The sequence below is a fragment of the Kogia breviceps genome, chromosome 15 (genome assembly GCF_026419965.1).
Source record: "Kogia breviceps isolate mKogBre1 chromosome 15, mKogBre1 haplotype 1, whole genome shotgun sequence".
In the NCBI taxonomy this organism is placed as follows: Eukaryota; Metazoa; Chordata; class Mammalia; order Artiodactyla; family Physeteridae; genus Kogia; species Kogia breviceps.
Window position 1 is genome coordinate 74,382,835 of NC_081324.1, and position 19,395 is coordinate 74,402,229.

The 19,395-nt window shown below is 36.5% G+C and overlaps 1 protein-coding gene across 2 annotated transcripts in view; it reads right to left on the minus strand.

Moving 5' to 3' along the window:
• The window catches only part of NAA25 (N-alpha-acetyltransferase 25, NatB auxiliary subunit), a 74,914-nt gene that overhangs the window by 16,941 nt on the left and 38,578 nt on the right, over positions 1–19,395 (minus strand). Inside the window, exons 13-20 of one of the 2 annotated variants that reach the window (XM_059040518.2) lie at positions 18,790–18,879; positions 14,362–14,542; positions 13,563–13,662; positions 8,219–8,370; positions 7,555–7,680; positions 3,501–3,744; positions 2,952–3,075; positions 1,480–1,545 (exon numbers count right to left, since the gene is read on the minus strand). In XM_059040518.2, the coding sequence (XP_058896501.1) occupies positions 1,480–1,545; positions 2,952–3,075; positions 3,501–3,744; positions 7,555–7,680; positions 8,219–8,370; positions 13,563–13,662; positions 14,362–14,542; positions 18,790–18,879 (1,083 nt within the window). The remainder of the gene's footprint in view (positions 1–1,479; positions 1,546–2,951; positions 3,076–3,500; positions 3,745–7,554; positions 7,681–8,218; positions 8,371–13,562; positions 13,663–14,361; positions 14,543–18,789; positions 18,880–19,395) is intronic. The other variant, XM_067016140.1, reaches the window with a different exon arrangement.

Sequence of the window (19,395 nt, forward strand, 5' to 3'; positions counted from 1 at the left end):
CATGTGGGATCTTCCCGGACCAGGGCTTGAACCCGTGTCCCCTGCATTGGCAGGCAGACTCCCAACCACTGTGCCACCAGGGAAGCCCTATTTTAAGCTCTTTAAAAAGCCACATGACTACTGCTCTACTGTCTTCAAAACATAAAAGGCAGACTTATAAATTATATATTCTAGGGTCTAAACACCAGCTACGGGGACTTCCCTGGTGGTCCAATGATTAAGACTCCATGCTTCCAGTGCAGGTGGCCTGGGTTAATCCATGGTCAGGGAACTAGATCCCACATGCATGCCGCAATTGAGAGTTCACATGCCACAACTAAGGAAGCCCATGTGCTGCAACTAAGGAGCCTGTGAGCCGCAACTAAGAAGCCTGCCTGCCACAACTAAGACCCAGCACAACCAAATAAATAAATAATTTTTTTAAAAAATAAATAAAATAAAATATGGTATAACTGTTTAAAAAATAAATAAACACCAGATATGCCTTTCCACAGATAGGCCATTGGCACAACAAAGATAAGACTTCAAGTGGATGGTTTAAAAGAACTTGCGCCATTATAGACTAAAAGACCAATGTGCATGGTAGAAATGCACCTTCATAACAAATACCAGGTTTTATTCTCATAATCTTGATCATCTTTCAATTCTGTCTTCTTTTGAGCAACAAAATAAAAGACTTTTTAGGCTCCTAAAAAGAAAGACCCTTATAGATTTAAAATGCACAATAATCTAGAATGGAAAAGAATCTGAAGCTGTATACCTGAAACTAACACAGTATTGTAAATCAACTATAGTTAAATAAAATAATAATAATTTTTTAAAGTATTTGAGAGAGTTAAAAGAAAATGCATATGTATATCCTTTACCAAATAATTTCACTGCTAGGAATTTAACCCCAAGGAAATACTCAAATAAGTACCCAAACAATTGTGTCCCAATACATTTATGTCAGCATTGTTATGCATAATATATTATATACTCAGAGCATATAAATAAATCTGGTACATTGATACAATACTGTCGAATATTATGCAGCCCTTAAAACAAATGGGGTGTGTATATAACTGACATGGTAAAATGTCCAAGATAACAAATAATTAAAGCCAGAAAAGCATGTATTATACCTTCTCATATATTTTTTTTTAAAAAATCACTACTATTTATTTCCAAACATACATGTATGACTGTTGAGGTGGTATGTAGAAATACAGACTGCAAAGTGCCAACAGCACGTACCTACTTACCTCTGCAGGAATGGGGCTGGGAAAGGGGAAAAGACCATACCCACCTGTGTACTGTTTTACAATAGGTGTCTACTACTTTTGTAATCAAAACTTTTTAAAGTTAGAAACAAAGTCTTTAAAAATACCAAAAAGTGTGCATTATTATTTTTCAAAACCTCTTGCAAGTTTCTATGAAAAAATGAGTTACTGTCAGATAATCAGATACAATATGGGAATCCACAGTAAGACCACTTACCTTTTAACTGTTCTAGTAAAGACTTAAGACTATTCTCTACTCGATCCTGGATCTCCATTGTATCCTCTAAAATTGAAACACAATGAAAAACTTTCAATTCAGTTTTTAGTAAGATAAAGAAGCAAGACCAATACCTGGAAGCATAGGCAAGGACATTTTCTTTTCTCTTAAGACCCACAGGCTCTAAATTCCATTACTGAGAGAAAGATGAAGGACAGGAAAAGGAGAAAAGGAAAGAGAAAAGGAAAGAAAAAAGGCAAAGAAAGGTATTGATTACTGTTCTGCCAAAAGCTCTACCTAAGATTCTCTAGGAGGACCGGAAATCTACGTGTTTCAAATATTCTAAATGACAGGATCCACAAACCTTATGACTTGGGAAAAACAAAACACAAACAAAAAAAACATGACCTATATGGTATTTGTGACTCTCGCTGGGTTGACAGCTTAGAAAAAAATCTTTTCTCTACAAAGTTTAGGCCTTCTTCTTTCTTTTTTAAAATATTTATTTATTTTGGCCACACCAGGTCTTTGTTGTGGCATGCAGGATCTTTAGTTGCAGCATGCAGACTTCTTAGTTGTGGCATGCAAACTCTTAGTTACGGCATGCATGCGGGATCTAGTTCCCCAACCAGGGATTGAACCCTGGCCCCCTGCATTGGGAGCACAGAGCCTTACCCACTGGACCACCAGGGTAGTCCCTAGGCCTTCATTTTTAAGGAAAGAATTTAATCTGATACAAATGAAGTTATTTATAAAACAGAAACAGACTCATACACATAGAAAACAAATTTATGGTTATCAAAGGGGAAAGGGGATGGAGGAGGGATAAATTAGGAGTTTGGGATTAGCAGATACAAACTACTATACATAAAACAGATAAACAACAAGGTTCTACTGTATAGCACAGGGAACTATATTCAATATCCTATCATAAACCAGAATGGAAAAGAATATGAAAATACCTGTATATATACACAGGTATAACTGAATCACTTTGCTGTATACCAGAAACTAACATAACATTATAAATCAACTATACTTCAATTTTAAAAAAATTTTTAAATGAATGAATGAAAAGAATTCAACTTGAAATCCAACAATATTTCAACAAATCAAGGATTTCTTCAACTTTTGGCCCTAAAAATTGATTTTAAATATGGAACAGACTTAAAACAAAAGTGGGAAAATGAGGGAAAGGGAGTGAGCGGCATTTAGAGGTGCAGGGACAGGGTGTGGGGGGCGCAGCAGGGCGGATTAAAAAAAAATACGGAACGGACTTAAACTTCTAAACATTATTTTGTAAACTGTTTAATGGACTTTCTTGTATAGCAAACTAGACATTCCAGAACAGTTTCCAGCTCCCATCTCCTCCAGATTTTTCCAAATATGTGAGGTTATAGATATTTTGTTGCATTTACTAAGTTTTCAGTGACAAAGACCCAGTAAATATACTCATGCAAGTATACACTTACCTAAACCATTGATGTCCAGCTCATAAATATCACTAACAAGATAAAAAGAGCTGGTCTGACACTGTGAACAGCCAGAATTAAAGAATCCAGCCATTCTGGTAGGTACAGGACCAAGGAAAGGATACTGGAAAGGAAAAAAAGTTCTTTAAATGTTCTTTAAATCCACTGAAATTTAAATTCATAAAATACAAAATGAGAAAACAAGGAACTGGATAAAAATCTATCTCCATGATTAAGTTACAAAGCACTGATCAGCAAGCTAATAATAACCAAATCATTATGGTGAAAACAGAAACGCTGTATTTATTTGTTGACAGGTATTAAAAAGTTTACCATCACAAAAAAGCTATTTTGCTTTTCCTCACTATCCAATTTGGATATTGAGGAAGCCTCTGCAATTCCCCAAGTTTAAAGTTTGTCTTTTTCCTGTAGATGCCATAAAGTGGGACAAAATACTGTTCTTTACTACTCATCCATCCCCAATTCCTATTTTCAAAAAGACAGTCACATATTATTGCAGCTTTGATTGTAAACACGCACTGATGATACCTGAATGTCATTCTCAATAAATCGCTTTCCCGTCTCCAGGGCCACCTCCAGCTGTTGAAGGAGCAAACGGAAAATATCAATCCGGGAGGATACTCCATTCTCAGTGGTCTTCTCTGAGTTCTCTGGCCCAACAGAATGGTTAAGACTTGGAAGTCCACTGATCAGCCTCAAAGTTAAGGAACGGATTCTTAACCATATTGTCTCCTCCTCCAAGGAAAGTTTCTTATGTTCTTCAGAAACATCCCTTAAAAAGAAACATCCGCAAACCATCCATTTTATTCATGTTAACTTTAAAGCTTTCAAAGTTCACTTTCATCAGTCAAGACGACTTTGAATGGTCCCAGCTTTCATTTAATAGCTGAATGATCTTGGACAAACCAAAACAGTCCAAGTTCCCATTTAGGTATCCATAAAATGGGAAAGATAACCTACCTAAAAAGTCATTTTCCCCTTACGTGAGATTCATTTTTCTGATGATAAAATACATAATATAAAAAATTCAAATGACAGAAAAGTAAAAAAAGTAAAAGGAAAACGGGACCTGATAACCAAGAACCCACAATATATATATTTTTTAACCACCAAAATGGTTTTATTTTTGACACTGCCAATGTGCACAACAATGCATTACTTTGGTTTCCTTAAATATTACTTAAGTACGCATTAGAAATATATATTTACATTTAAGAAATGTAACACATTAAAAAACTCCTCCATAAACATAATTCTTTCTCAATATATTTTCCTTTGTTTCACACATAAATAACATAATCTACAAAGTCATAAATAAAACTATAAACTCTTATGACCTAAAAGTATATACAAATTTTGGAACTTGACAAGAATGTCCTTTTTCTGATTTTATATAAATAACAACATGAAGTATTTGCAATGTTTTTTAATTAAACGAATGACTTACAATCAAAACTTTTATTGTCTCCCAACCAGTCCTCCCTATAATAGACCTTCAGTGCACGTGGTAAAGATGTCATGTATTTAAAAAGTCAAAGTGGTCAAAAGACTAGATTTTAAAAATAGAACAGAAGGTTGCCATTAAATATTATTAAGCCTTATTAAAATCACTTCTGTTTGGCTGAAGAACAAAAAATGCTACCAAAGAGTATATGCTTGTACCATCTTTTTTTTTTTTAAATTTTTGACTGCACCCCGCGGCATGTGGGATCTTAGTTCCCTGACCAGGGGTCAAACCCGTACCCCCTGCATTGGAAGGTGGAGTTTTAACCATCGGACCGGATTTCCGGGGAAGTCCCTATACTATCATTTAAATGGAAGCTAACAAAGTCTTAAAAAATCAGATTAAATTTGTATTAGTCTTGGGAAAAATATTCCACTGAGATTCTGTTATAGGAAGAGAATCCATGCTATCCTCAGTTTTCTAAAATTTATTTTGAACCATCACTTCGATTAGTTAAAACTTTCAGGGTAAAAATGACACATAAAAATGATCTTAGAAAGGCATATTTAGAATTCCTGATACAGAACACTTGATTATTTAGTTTTTGTTTAATGACTGGAAATCTTTATTCCTTCAGAAAATAATAACATTATTTGTTGAGTGACACTATCTATTTAGTGATTTACTAGATAACTACTCAAGGTATATTAAGCAAGCACTCAAATTATTTTTATGTAACAAAAGTAAAAAACACTGTTCATGTTGGAATTGTTTCATTATGCATTATTATTTTTAAAGCCATGATTTAGAGTATAAAAATTAGAAAGAAAAACATTCTCAATTAATATTCTCACTAAATTTAAATGATTCAAATGATAAATAGTAAGCTAAGCACTGTCACTACTTTTAAAATCTAAGTTTCTAAGTTTCATTTTTCAATCAATACAAATATGATCTGCTTCACACTGTTAACTGCCAGTCAAACTTTATGTTTAAAAAAACTAAATATTCTTTGTTAAAGAGCAGTTTACAACAAATGTTTTTCCATGCTCTTATTAAAAAAAAGATTCTGATATGCATAATGAATCTAAGTCAAAATCCACAAACGGTAGCCAAAATTGTCAACTTTCAGCCTAATAAACATAAATCCAGTTATTTTGCATAAACAGTTCAAAATTAAAGTTTATAACTGAAATATCAACAAGTCATAACTACAACATTACTACTGATGGAGAACCCACAATATAAACATGCTTGGTATAGATCCTTTCAGACTTTTGCAATACGATGTACGAAAATGAACTACAAATATTTATGTAATAAATATACTTTAAACAGATAAAATGTGTTCACAGTGTTTATACTATTTTGCAAACTTCATCTTTTTATGACAGTGTGTACAGAAAACAGTTAACATAGGGCTTGCCTGGTGGTGCAGTGGTTAAGAATCTGCCTGCCAATGCAGGGGACATGGGTTCGATCCCTGACCTGGGGAGATCCCACATGCCGCGGAGTAACTAAGCCTGTGCACCACAACTACTGAACCTGTGCTCTAGAGCCCACAAGCCACAAACACTGAGCCTACATGCCACAACTACTGAAGCCTGCATGCCTAAAGCCCGTGCTCCACAACAAGAGAAGCCACGACAGTGAGAAGGCTACTCACTGCAACAAAGTAGCCCCCACTCACCGCAACTAGAGAAAGCCCACACACAGCAACGAAGACCCAACACAGTCAAAAATAAAAACAAACAAATAAATAAATAAAAAATCCCCCCACCAAATATTCTTTAAAAAAAAAAAAAAAGTTAACATAGCAGCCCTGAGGCTATTATCTTCAGAAGGGCCTACTTGCAAGGTTGGCCCTTGCCTGATGTCTGGGAACCTAGCAGGCCAACCATTCCCTAAATGACAAGAGTGGCTCACCTGCTTAGATTGTACAAATTATGTGGTTAAGGGTAAACAGTGCTTTCCTTCTGGGAGTCTGAAATGTTGGTACATGATAGAATGAGGGTGCCTACATCACCAGCCAATGAAAACCTTGGGCACCAAATCTTTAATGGGCTTCTCTGGGCAGAAATACTGCACAGAAATACCACTTTTTTTGCTGCTGGAGAAAGGAGCACGCGCAATATATTCCTTCGTAGGAGGGAGAGAACGCTGGAAGTCTGTGCATGGAGTTTTCCAAACTCCACCTGTATGTCTTTCCCTTTGCTGATCCTGTTGTATCCTTTTGTTATAAAAAAATACTTCGTTGTGAGTCCAACTACATGCAGAATCCCATGAGTCCTGGCAGATCACTGAATGTAGTCTTGGCAGCCCCCAAATTACAGCATATTCAGAACTACCTTGTATACATGTCTCTGCATACTTGTGCACTTATTCCTTAGTTTCCACTTTCCTAGAAGTGGTTCTGCTGAATTAAATGGTACGTAGCCTTTTCAATCTTGATACATATAACTAAAATTCCCTATAGAAAGGTTATATAAAGTTTTACTGCCATGTAAACTCACAACAACCACTTTCCCATAACCTAGCTGAGAACAAGGATTAATCTTTTTTTATATCGTAGGTTAAATCTTCATCTGATAGATTAAAATACAAATCTTTATTGCTGTAAAGTACATTTCTTTAATTTCCTATTAAACCCTTTGCCCCATTTGTTTTTCATTTATCTTATTGATTTATTGAGTTCTCTGTATATGTGAAGGATATTAATATATATGAAGAAATTTACCAATTTACCAGATACCTCTAGAACTTGTTAACAAATTTACTTCTATACAGAAGACTAATATTTAGAAGTCAAATCCTTTGTTTCCAGATCTGATGTAATGCTGAGAAAGACTTTCCCAACCATTTAAAAATATTTTTTATATTTTCTTCTAAGTTTTAACATATAATCTTTAATCCATCTGGAATCCGTTTTCATGTATGCTGTAAAGGAGCAATTAACTTTTAGATTAACCAGTAATCTCAACATAGGGGTGAGGTTTTCTTTTCTTCCTTTGGCTTACCTATATTTTCTGATCCCTACAATAAAAATGTTATTATAGATACGTAATATATAATATATAAAACTCTTAAATTCATCTTGATTCTTTAAAAATAAATTGCTTAGGGTTAAATTCAAGTTACCTGTCTTTTGGATCCCAGCTAAAGAAAACATTTAAGTCTCTGTTGTCTCGCAAGGCTTCCCATGGAATGTCATCTTCTTCTGGCCGAAGATTCATTGACTTTATACTTTCTGCTAAGCTGGTTGATCTGTGATAATGAAAATTTATTTAAGTATTATTCAATAATAAAAAAGTCATGAAAACATGTTAGCCAGGACTTTGTTTTACTAGAAAGAGAGAAAAGGAAAGAATGAAGGAAGAAAGGAAGGTTTTAATATTCGGAAGTAAAAGCTCATATAATGTGAAATAGAACCAAGCACTGGTTCTGGCCTGCTACACAGCAAAAGAAAGGCATCTGGAGGCCCAACCAAAATAAAGTTCATCAGCATTAATTCCTGAAATCCCATGTTTGCAGGGTATGGAGAAGCTTGTAAACATTATATGGGCCAGGGATGATGACCTCAGAAACCTGAGTTGGTTTCTGTATGGAACCTGGGATGGTGCTGGCAGTACCGTATCACTCCCCATGACAGATACCTTCCCCTTTCTTCCCTGTTCCCTCCTACATTTTTTTCCCCCATTTTTCTTTAGCTTAAGCCCACTAATGACACCCATGAGGCCCATTAATGGCTCTCAGCATCTGATCTAATCTCTTAGTTCCTTATTAGCTCTTGTGCAATACTTACACATTTGCTTCAAGTAGAAGGTCTAACAACATCCTTTCAGTACGGACTTGTGCAAAATGAAGAGAATTATTCAGCCTGTTCCTAAAAGCGATAAACTCTGGGATCTTCTCAAATGCACCATATTTGTAAGCTTGAATAATATATTCTGAGGTCTGGGAAGGAAAGACATCACCTTGGTATAAACATTTCACATGTCAGGCAATGAAGACAAACCTTGCCAGACAAAACAAAACAACACTCAAATTAAAATTAAGATGTTGAATCTAATTCTTTAAAATTCTTATCAGCTTTTAAAAATGATATTTTTCTTCTATCCTATTCTGGAGTCAAATGTCTTCTTCACTAATATTACTACTAATAATATTTAGCTGCTGCTACCACCATGTAGACATTCTCCTAGCAGTTATGCTCATTTCAACAGGACTGAAGGTTTTGTTATACCACATCAGTCAAGGTTTTGGTTAGTGCCATTGTGGAAGGGATATTACTCCATGTTTTTCTGCATCTAAGATAAACTTTGTTTTATACAAAGGTTCCCAAAACACCAGAATAATATAACCATCCCACCACCACCACAAATAAAAATTATTGTCCTTCAGAAAAAAGACAGGCTGCTCCTTGGTTTTGTTTACTTCTGAATAGTATATCACAAACACAGGAGTATGTGCATTGCATCAAGATAGAAGACACCAAACAAAAGACCTATAAAAATTCATGTCATCATCCATTCTGAGGACAGAAAATGCAAAAACAGGTTACCTGTCCATCCAAACTACTATGCTAGAAAATCCCATAACATACACCACATGTGCTTTAATTAGATTAATACATATATACAGATGAAACATGAACAGAGGCAAGATAAAGAAACCTAAACAGAAATTCTGGCACAACAGAAGAAAACCTCAGGGAAGAACATTTCATGGGTGTGGGCCTATGCCATCAGTATCGGAAGTCAGAAGGGCACCCTTTTGGGCTAAGTACTAAACTCAAAGCTGATGTCTGCCCCCAAAGATCCTTTCTAGAAAAGACAGTCTTTTTGCACAGCCTCAGTCAGCTCTGCCCCCATCTCCATTATGACCGAATAATTTGCCCAACAGGAAAATAGGCCAATAGTCAACAACATACCCTCTGATACACAGCCTCGCAGGGTTCATTTCAGGCCGCGGGATTGCGCCACGGGCGCTAATTCAACTGCATTCGATGCGGCTTTTAAACCCCCATGGGACACCTCGGCGAGCTGTTTGCCTGCAGTATCTGGAGAAATTAAAGACGGACGGACACAAGAAAATTAAAAAGATTACTTGTGATCCTGCAGGTTTAAAGAAGGACTATCTGAAAAAGCTCAAGTGTACCTTCTAGCTTGATTAAAGGACAGTGATACGCTCAGTCAAGAAGAGGCCAGGATACCCTAAACACATATGCCTATCCAATGCCTCTTGGTTTGGAAAACATAGCAAGGTTTACCATTAGCCCTTGCAATAGGACCTTACAGTTTGAAAAAAAATGGCTGGTTAGGAACATATGATCCAGCAACTAATCAGGATAAAAATTTGACTTTGGTGATTCTAATCAAATTTATTAATTACAGTTCCAAAATAGCTATGATTAAAGGAAAGAACTCAGCCTTACCAAGTGTAGAGGAAGTTTTAACTTCTGAGTGGTCCATTGAATACCACTTTAGAAAAATGGCAAGAGAAAAATAAGGGGCCACAAAAAAGGAATGCAGTACTTTAACACACTAAGAAGGCAACTACAGTTCTCTGGCTTCTTTTTTTAAGATAGTCCTCCTTTAATACTGCAGTAAAGTATCACTTGCAAAGCTAGAAAAGGGCCTGGGCAGCTACCAATAGGACAGACTGAGGAAGCACCATGATTTGAAGAAACAACGACCTATTGGAACTGCAGGCAAAACTGGAAGCCATGGGTACTTTAAAGACTTCTGAATATCAGAGAATGTTGTCTGTACCCATTTCTACTCATTTATGCACCAATGAGGCTATTGAGATCCCATATGGATTCCTGAAATGAACCCTGGTCACTGTAAAAATTAGCGAAATACATGGACATCAAACCCTTGAATAATGATCTTCATGAATACCTAAAATGGAGACTTGTAAAGGCAATTTTTTTAAAGTATGAACATGTAAGTTACTTTTGGAGATATGTAAATCTAAACTCTAGTTTTTATATTAAAAAACTCTGTTCCAAATAAGATGACAGCAGACAACGACCTTTCCAAAAAGAAAAGCCCTACATCGACCTTCCAAATACAACTTTCAATCCCACAGCAAAAAGCCTTACAAAGCAGATTTTCCATTTAAGGAGTAGATGTTCTTTCAAAGAGCTAGTTGGTAATTGAAATACATCAGTCACTCAAGGAAAAACCATCTGGGGGTGCCAAAAACTACCAAGAATAAAAGATGCAGAGCATAGAGCTTTAGCTTTCCAGAGACATATTTCTAATACTATCAGAAGGTTTAACACATACAGTATAATACTACAATCGTGATCTTTCTTAGCTTCAAACTCCTGTAGGAAACAGTCCACACCACAGTCTCCATTTTCCTATTCTGGGACTTGGGCTGGGCATTACGGTTTAAGGTATGTTTTCCTTGCTGTATTGTGTTTTGCTTTTACCTCCAGGACCTAGCCCCCTCCATGCTCTCTCCCCAATTATCTACTTTAATGTGATTAAATAGCTGCTTTCTTAGTAGTAATAAAAATAAATTTCAAGCAGAGAGTCCTAGTCCCAGATTAATAAAATGCTTTACTTTTATCAGCTTCAGCATCATGTACATTCAGAAGAATTAGTCACTCCTGTCGCACACAACCATCAGCAAAATATCAAACAAAGATACAAAAAGCCACTGAGGACAACACGCCCTCTCATATCACTCCTGGGGATCTCCTTTCCCTATTACAATTCGGTTGTGTGTGTGTGTGTGTGTGTGTGTGTGTGTGTGTGTGTGCATGTGCACACATGTTGTTTTCAAAACACTTCTTCAGACACAGTATTTGTGGGAAGAAAAATTAAAGCTTGATTTTTATTAGTATAAAATAATGTGCCTTTATTGACCAACTCATGAACAATATAGTTCTTCTAGGATGCTGGATGATTGAAAACTGGAGTAAAACCAAACACCAGGCTTGGATTAATCCCTTATTTACCCCCCACATCCACATCAAGCTATTTGAGAAATAAAACTTTGAAAAGGATTCTTCACTATATGAAATGTTTACTTAACCTCTTCCTTAGAAACACAGTAATCAGAGCCAGAATAATGAGATTTGAAATACACTTTTCTTTTGATTTTTTCCTCAGTTAGTGAAACTTCTTGAAAACAGAGAAGGGCAAGCATGGATACTTTTTTTTTTTTTTTAATTTTTATTGGAGTATAGTTGCTTTACAATGTTGTGTTAGTTTCTACTGTACAGCTAAGTGAATCAGCTATACATATACATATATCCCCTCTCTTTGGATTTCCTTCCCATTTAGGTCACCACAGAGCACTGAGTAGAGGTCCCTGTGCTATACAGTAGGTTCTCATTAGTTATCTATTTTATACATAGTACCAATAGTGTAGATATGTCAATCCCAATCTCCCAATTCATCCCACCCTCCCCCCTTCCCCCTTGGTATCCATGTCTATGTCTCTATTTCTACTTTGGAAATAAGATCGTCTATACCAATTCTTTCAGATTCAACATACATGCATTAATATACGACATTTGTTTTTCTCAAGCACAGATACTTGAATATACAGTGAAAACTCACAGATTTATAACTCAACTGCCCACTTATGCTAAGAGATTTTAGAACCAAGGTCCTAGAGATGCCCTTCTGACAGTGAAGCCGGGCTAGCAGCTTCTGAGCAATACGTTTAAATGCTGATGCCCACTTCTGTCTCTCCCTGATCAGAAGCTAGGGCACAAAATGAGGTTTGAACAGAGATACAATCACTGTTGGGAAGTGGAGCCATGGGTAGAAAGGGATAGAGCTCAAAAGCCAACTGATGATGCAAAGATCACCACCCCGTGCTACACCAGCCCTCTAGGCCATGACCTGAAGTGTGTCAGAATATAATTATTGCAAGCTGAGAACAACAAACCTATATTCTATTGGTCAGAAATGCTTTTGCCCTGTCCCAGCTTTCTATTTAACACAAGCTTAAAGAATTAGATGGAAGATAAATTAGGTATAGCAGTCATATTTACAAAAGGGTTTTTAAAAAAATCCTCATGAGTGCTTTGCCAAGAAGAACCTCAGAAACCACCTTCCTTGCCATGTTTCTTAGTTGCTGTTAGACCATGAAAAATGGAACACTATGGGAAGATACCTGGCATGGAGAAATTCCAAGTATGAGTCTTAGAAGCACATGAGAAGCAAGCAGGTAGTGTGACCACTGTAGAGATGCACCTTATCTCCACATATGTTCCTGGGTGGTTTTACATACCTCGACTGAATAGAGACCATATGGTTTTTCCACAATAACTTCTGATTAACTGACAAGTGGAGATCACATCTGCTTGCAGTGAAAAATATGGTGCAAATCCCATCCTTTCATTATGGCACATAAAAGCTCTATCTTATTTATTGTTACTTTAAAAAGCATACTACCGGGCTTCCCTGGTGGTGCAGTGGTTGGGAGTCCGTCTGCTGATGCAGGGGACACGGGTTCGTGCCCCGGTCCGGGAGGATCCCACATGCCGCAGAGCAGCTGGGCCCGTGGGCCATGGCCGCTGGGCCTGCTCGTCCGGAGCCTGTGCTCCGCAGCAGGAGGGGCCACAGCGGTGAGAGGCCCGCGTACCACAAAAAAAAAAAAAAAAAAAAAAAAAAAAACCACATACTACTGACCTAAGTTTCTTAAAGTGTCCTGAAATTGGTCAATTTTATAATTGTAAGAAAAGGTAAGTATACTCTGTTGATAAAGAACACGGTGGTTATAAACTTCAGAAATCAATAAAAGTAAGCGAAAACAACTGCTATCGCAAAATCATATATGGCATCCCAGGCTACACATTCTGAAGGTCTATTTCTTATACCCTTAGAAAGTCTCTTAGAGATTAAAACACAGACCTAAGAGGCACTTCGTATTCTGCTAATACCCAGTTTTAAATGCACCTTCTCATGGATTCTATTTAACATACCCTTCGAACAACCACAAAAACTCCTTACCTCTACCTAACAGCCTTGGCCAGTAACCTATAGACTAAGGGCACATGTGAGTACAGCATGGTGTACCTTAATATGTGTACTTGTGACCCGAGGGAAGACGCTCTCTGAATCATGTTCTTTCAGCAGGCCAAGACCATATTAAAAAATAAATTTTTTTTCACTTACATCTTTCTGGTTGGAGTGGAAAAACCTGAGCGCGAAGTTACAGGACTGGGATGCAGCAGCATACTGACCTAGGGATTCGGCGTATCGGGTCAAAAGATAACTAGGTCGGAAGGAAAGAAAAAAATGGTTATACCTACCCACCTCTAGTATCAAATACTACACTTCAAATTACTATGGTAAAAAAACAGCTAGGCATTCAAAAAGTTAAAACATGCAGCCATAGAAATGATCTAATTCACAGAATCAAAATTTTAAAAACAGCAAAGTTAATTCAGTTTTGTGGAAGACCTAAAGCTCTATGCCATGCTTTCTTACACTCAGATGATTAATGGAACACAAGTTGTTAGAGAACAGAATATTGTCTTCCTAAAACAGCTCTACAGGACACAGAGAAAATACCCTTGATTCATCACAAAAAAATAGTCAAAATACAAATTCAAAGGATCTCTGGGGTCAACATATAACATACAAGTGTCAGCAACCTCAACTGCAAGGCAGAAGTAAAGACTTGAAAACAATGTGTGCTAAGAAAAAGAGTTCAAAGTATATAACTGTTACCTGTATCTAGGGAAAACTTTTTTTTTAACCATTTCTAAATTGTTCAAATTTGAAATTACCACAAAATGCTGAGAAAGATAAAACTCTTTCTGCTTTGCAATGCATCATAACAGGTGATTAATCTACGAAGCTTAATACCAGGAACAACTTTTCTGCTAAAATCAGAATGTTAGAGTTCCATATATGAGGACCCCACACTGCTGTAGTTGGCTGCTCATTATTCAGAGTATATACTACCAACCCAATGGTGTCATGCTGGATATGCTTAGCATCAAGGCTGGAATACAGATCCACCACCGGTTCAAATGCCCCCAGCATACAGTAGATTCGAACAAGCAGCAATTTGAATTGAGCATTGGAAGGGCTGTGAGTTAGTCCCTCTTCCAGCAAAGTCAGGGCCTGCCACACAGCAGTCTCATCACCTAGAACCAAAATATAACAGCATTATCCACAGACCTTGACAGCAAATGGGGGTTTCTCAAAACTAAAAAATAAAAACTAACTGACACCATCACCTCCCCTAACTATTCTAAGGATATGGTTGAGTGGCAGAGAACAAATTTTAGATACACACCTGTAACCAAAATAGAGAATTTCCCTGCAAAGACAGTCCCTCAATAGTTACCTCAGTTCTTAAACCTGCATCTGCAAAAATGATGCAAACTTTGAGCTGCCAGGTCTTAAAGAGAAGTCTGGAATCTTACAGGATCCTGGATTCTGAGAAGAGATGGACTTTGAAGGAGAACTAGAATCCACCAACCTTCCCAGTACAGGATTTTCTCTACAAGACCCCAGACAGATGCTTTCTCTTGACATCATTTTTCTTCCACATGTAACTCTACTAACAGATGTCAACTAATATTTGAAAAAAGAACTGTTCATTAATAACCAAACTAAAATGATAGTTTTGGCTTACTAAAATTCAAAACGTTATATGCATCAATATTCTTAAAGAAAAAGTAATTTCTCTTTTATGAAATTATCTGAAGAAAATAATATGAAATGCAGATAAAGCTTTATATACAAAAACATTCACTGCACTAATAATGCGGGGATGACTAAGTAAACTATAGTTACACCCACACAGGGAAACACCATACAGCCATTTAACGTTAACAGGGAGTTTTTAACAGCGAGGGAAAATAATTATGCAATAATGATCAGTAAAACATACAGAATTCAAACTAGTATGAAGAGTTCATCTCAAGTATATAAAACATTCACAGAGTAAGAGAGAAGGAAATATGCAAAAATGTTAGTCTTTTGGAAGTTAGAAAAGTGAGATTAAAATAAACCATTTGCCAAAGTTTTACAAGCTACTTTTACAGTTAGAAGAAACAGCTAAAATAAAAAGCTCCATGCACTGAGCTTTTAAAATTATATTCTGTATGCTTTTTTCCAAGAGAAAAGAAACAAGACATAACCAAAAATTGGGGATTTAGATAAATATCATCCATAATCCTACCCAAACTATGCAAACCACCCATGATCTACTCAAACTACCATTGTGATTAATGTACTGCTTCTGAACTATCAATTATGCATACATATCAATTATGTATACATAATCAATTATGTATCGATTACTATCAATTATGTATACATAACATTATTATGTAATGTATCAATTATAGCTCAAAAAAACTAGATGGGGCTTCCCTGGTGGCGCAGTGGTTGAGAGTCCACCTGCCGATGCAGGGGACACGGGTTCGTGCCCCGGTCCGGGAAGATCCTACGTGCTGAGGAGCGGCTGGGCCCGTGAGCCATTGCCGCTGAGCCTGCGCATCCGGAGCCTGTGCTCCGCAACGGGAGAGGCAGCGACAGTGAGAGGCCCGCGTACCGCAAAAAAAAAAAAAAAACAGCTAGAGGAGATAAAATGACATCCTTCACTCCCCATTTTATTTTTGCACTACAATTTTACACAGTAGTAATCATGGCACACACCCAATTTTGTGTTTTCCCATGTTGCTACCTGGTCTTCACAATTATAATTTTATTTAATTCAACACTCAGTGACCTAAACTCTGCAGTAACACTAGATATAACACCCAAAGATAAGAGTCATAGGTGGTTCCAGGCCTCAAGAGGTTCAGAATTGAGTAGAAGAGATAGTTGGACAATTATAGATAACTTTTTTTTTTTTTTTTTTTTTTGGCGGTACGCGGGCCTCTCACTGTTGTGGCCTCTCCTGTTGCGGAGCACAGGCTCCGGACGCACAGGCTCAGCGGCCATGGCTCACGGGCCCAGCCGCTCCGCCGCACGTGGGATCTTCCTGGACCAGGGCACGAACCCGTGTCCCCAGCATCATCGGCAGGCGGACTCTCAACCACTGCGCCACCAGGGAAGCCCAAAAGATAATTTTAAGTCCTCGTTATTCAAGGATAACCAATATCAGAATTTTTTAAAAAAACTTCTTAAAGATCTCTTTTAAAAGAAAACAAAATTTCAAAGTAAATAGTAAAAAAAAAAAAGTTTAATTTACATGTCTGAACTATTAAACCCAACATTATGATGACATTTATCATCTTATTTTATTTTGCAAAATTTAGAATATAACTACAACTATGCCAAATCAAAGAACATAAAGGGTTGATGAGGATTTGGGGGACAAAATTTTTTAAATCAAATTTTGTAATATAACAAAATGATATAATAAAAAGATAAGATAAATAAATTCTGGGGATATAATGTACAGTATGGTGACTATACTTAACCACACTGTACTGTGTATTTGAAAGTTGCTAAGAGAGTAGATGTTAACAGTTCTCATCACAAGGGAAAAAAAAGTAGCTATGTGAGGTGATGGACTTTAACTAAATTTATTGTGGTAATCATTTTACGATATATCACTATATTGTATACCTTAAACTAATACAATGTAATGTATCAATTATAGCTCGATAAAACTAGAGGAGAAAAAATAACATCCTTCACTCCCCATTTTATTTTTGCAGCACAATCATAAAGAAATGCTTTTTTGCAAAAAATATTTGAGAGCATCATCAATTTAATCTTAAAATGCTCTTCTTAATCCTATCACATTCAGATCAGTCTCTTTCAACATCCTCACCAATTTTCTATACATTTCTAATTTTTGTCAGATCCACCTTGAACAATGACTATTGTTCCAGCCTACAACTGGAACATTCAACATCACTTTCACTGACTTCAAGAAACCTTGCATCTATATATATATAATATCTAGAACTTCCCATGTATTTGCACTGTATGATTTTGGACAACCAACCTAACTTCTTTCTCTCTGCCCTGTATTTCCCACATCTGTAAAACTGTAACAATCTTAACTGTATTGTTACAAGGTTTAAAATTACCTAATTCATATAAAGCACTTTCAAGTGCCTGATGATCCACAACTGTTAACTGTTATTACTATTATATGGTCAGATATCTTGCTCCAAAACCAAGAGATTAGCAAAGCCACAGTCACTATGAGCAAGAATAGATGCTAGGAATAAGTGGGGAAGGGTATCTGAGTAGGGGCCAAATTACTAAGTAGTCAGTTCATTAATGGTTTTACATTAAGATGACTTTTACAGCCCTATGCAACCTCCTGAATGTGGGGTTCCAGATACCAAGTACTCTGATGAAAAGGATTTCATCCCCATCCCCGGTACAATAGAGCATAACAAGTACTATCATATGGGTATACACAATGTCCTACAAAAGTTCAGAAGGGGCATAAAATCTGCTATGAGGAAGGGGGTGAAATCAAGACAGGCTTGTCAGAGGCACTGTTTGAGTAAAAGTGAGATGAAGGAGGTAAGAAAGTTATTTCAAAGAGAGGTAACATGATGTTCAGTGATAGTAGCCAAAAAAAAAAAAAAAAAAAACCAAAAAGTAGATTCAGGGCTTTAAGTGCTAAGAATCTAGAGATGTAGACAGACACTAGATTATAGAGAACATTGTAAACCATCCTAATAAGGCCGACCTTTATCCTCAGGAAAATAGGGTGTATTTGAAGGATTTTAAGCATGAGGAAGATAGTATCAAAATTGAGTGCTTGGTTAAATGACCCATGAGGGCAGGGTTGTGTCTGTCTTGCACAGCACTGTCTCCCAGTCCTGTTTCTTCTGCAGTTTATTCTCATGAATAATATGCAATAAGTAGCTAAAGTTATTTTTTCTCAAAAACTGCTAATAAGAGAAAATGTCAGAAGGTGAGGCCTAAAGAAAAGGCAATCTCAGTACCATCTGCTGAATCATCCTTCTCTTGCTTAATGACTCATGATGCTTCCTTTACCATGCAGTATATGTTTGTCTTAAATGGGCTAATCTGAACTATATTCCAAAAAAAGTGTATTTTCCTATATAAACTGAAGTGAACAAAAATGGCTATTTCATTCCATGGACCCATACATCTATCTCTGAATCAGTTTCTCTGTATTTTAATTATTATAACTTTGTAATAGGTTGTTTACTCACTATTCAGAAATATTTTAAAACAGAACAGATATCCACTGATTTAAGATTATCCTGATTACAGAGAGGAGGATACTTGGAGACTTTGGTTCTTCTAGAAGCACCCTGGAGAAGGGCAAGGAAGAAAAACCTAAAAGCATAAATCAAATTCTTGGATTATATACTTAGTCTAAGGATTTATAGTCAATAAAAACAAAGAGTAAAGTTAAACTGAAATCACTGCTCTTTACCTGTTTCTCTCCATATATCAATAAGCACATGGACAGCAAGGAGACAGTAATAGTCTGAAAATTGCAATTCGGTTTTCAAACAGGATTTCCCTATAGGGAAAAAAAAAATCATATCTGTATTTTAAGATTTGTTCAATTATTACTGCCCCAAAGGAGTTTTTTTAAAGCAAGAAAGTGACAGGAGGAAGAAGAGAAAAAGAGGAAAAGAAACTAATAAGAATGGAGTAAATACCAGAAGAAAAATATAAGCCATGAATCAAAAGAGTCAAAAGGAGGTGAGACCACACTCAGCTGGAGCAGAAGGAAGGGCTCCAGAATAGCGGTGGTATTCCAAATGGTCCCAAAAGGAGAGCAGCAAGATTTGGAAGGTTTTAGGTGAAGAAAAGAACAGAATCCAAGAGCCAGGTACAACTAATGTAATATTATGCTCATTACTTCACCTAATTTTTTAGAATACAGTTAGAGAAATACTAATATCATCTAGTCAGATAGTTTATATTTTATCACATATCTAAGCAATCTGAAGATCATCTACTTCTAAACTAAATATTTATCTCACAATTTACAATTCTTTTTGTTCATTTACACAGTCTATATATTTAGAAT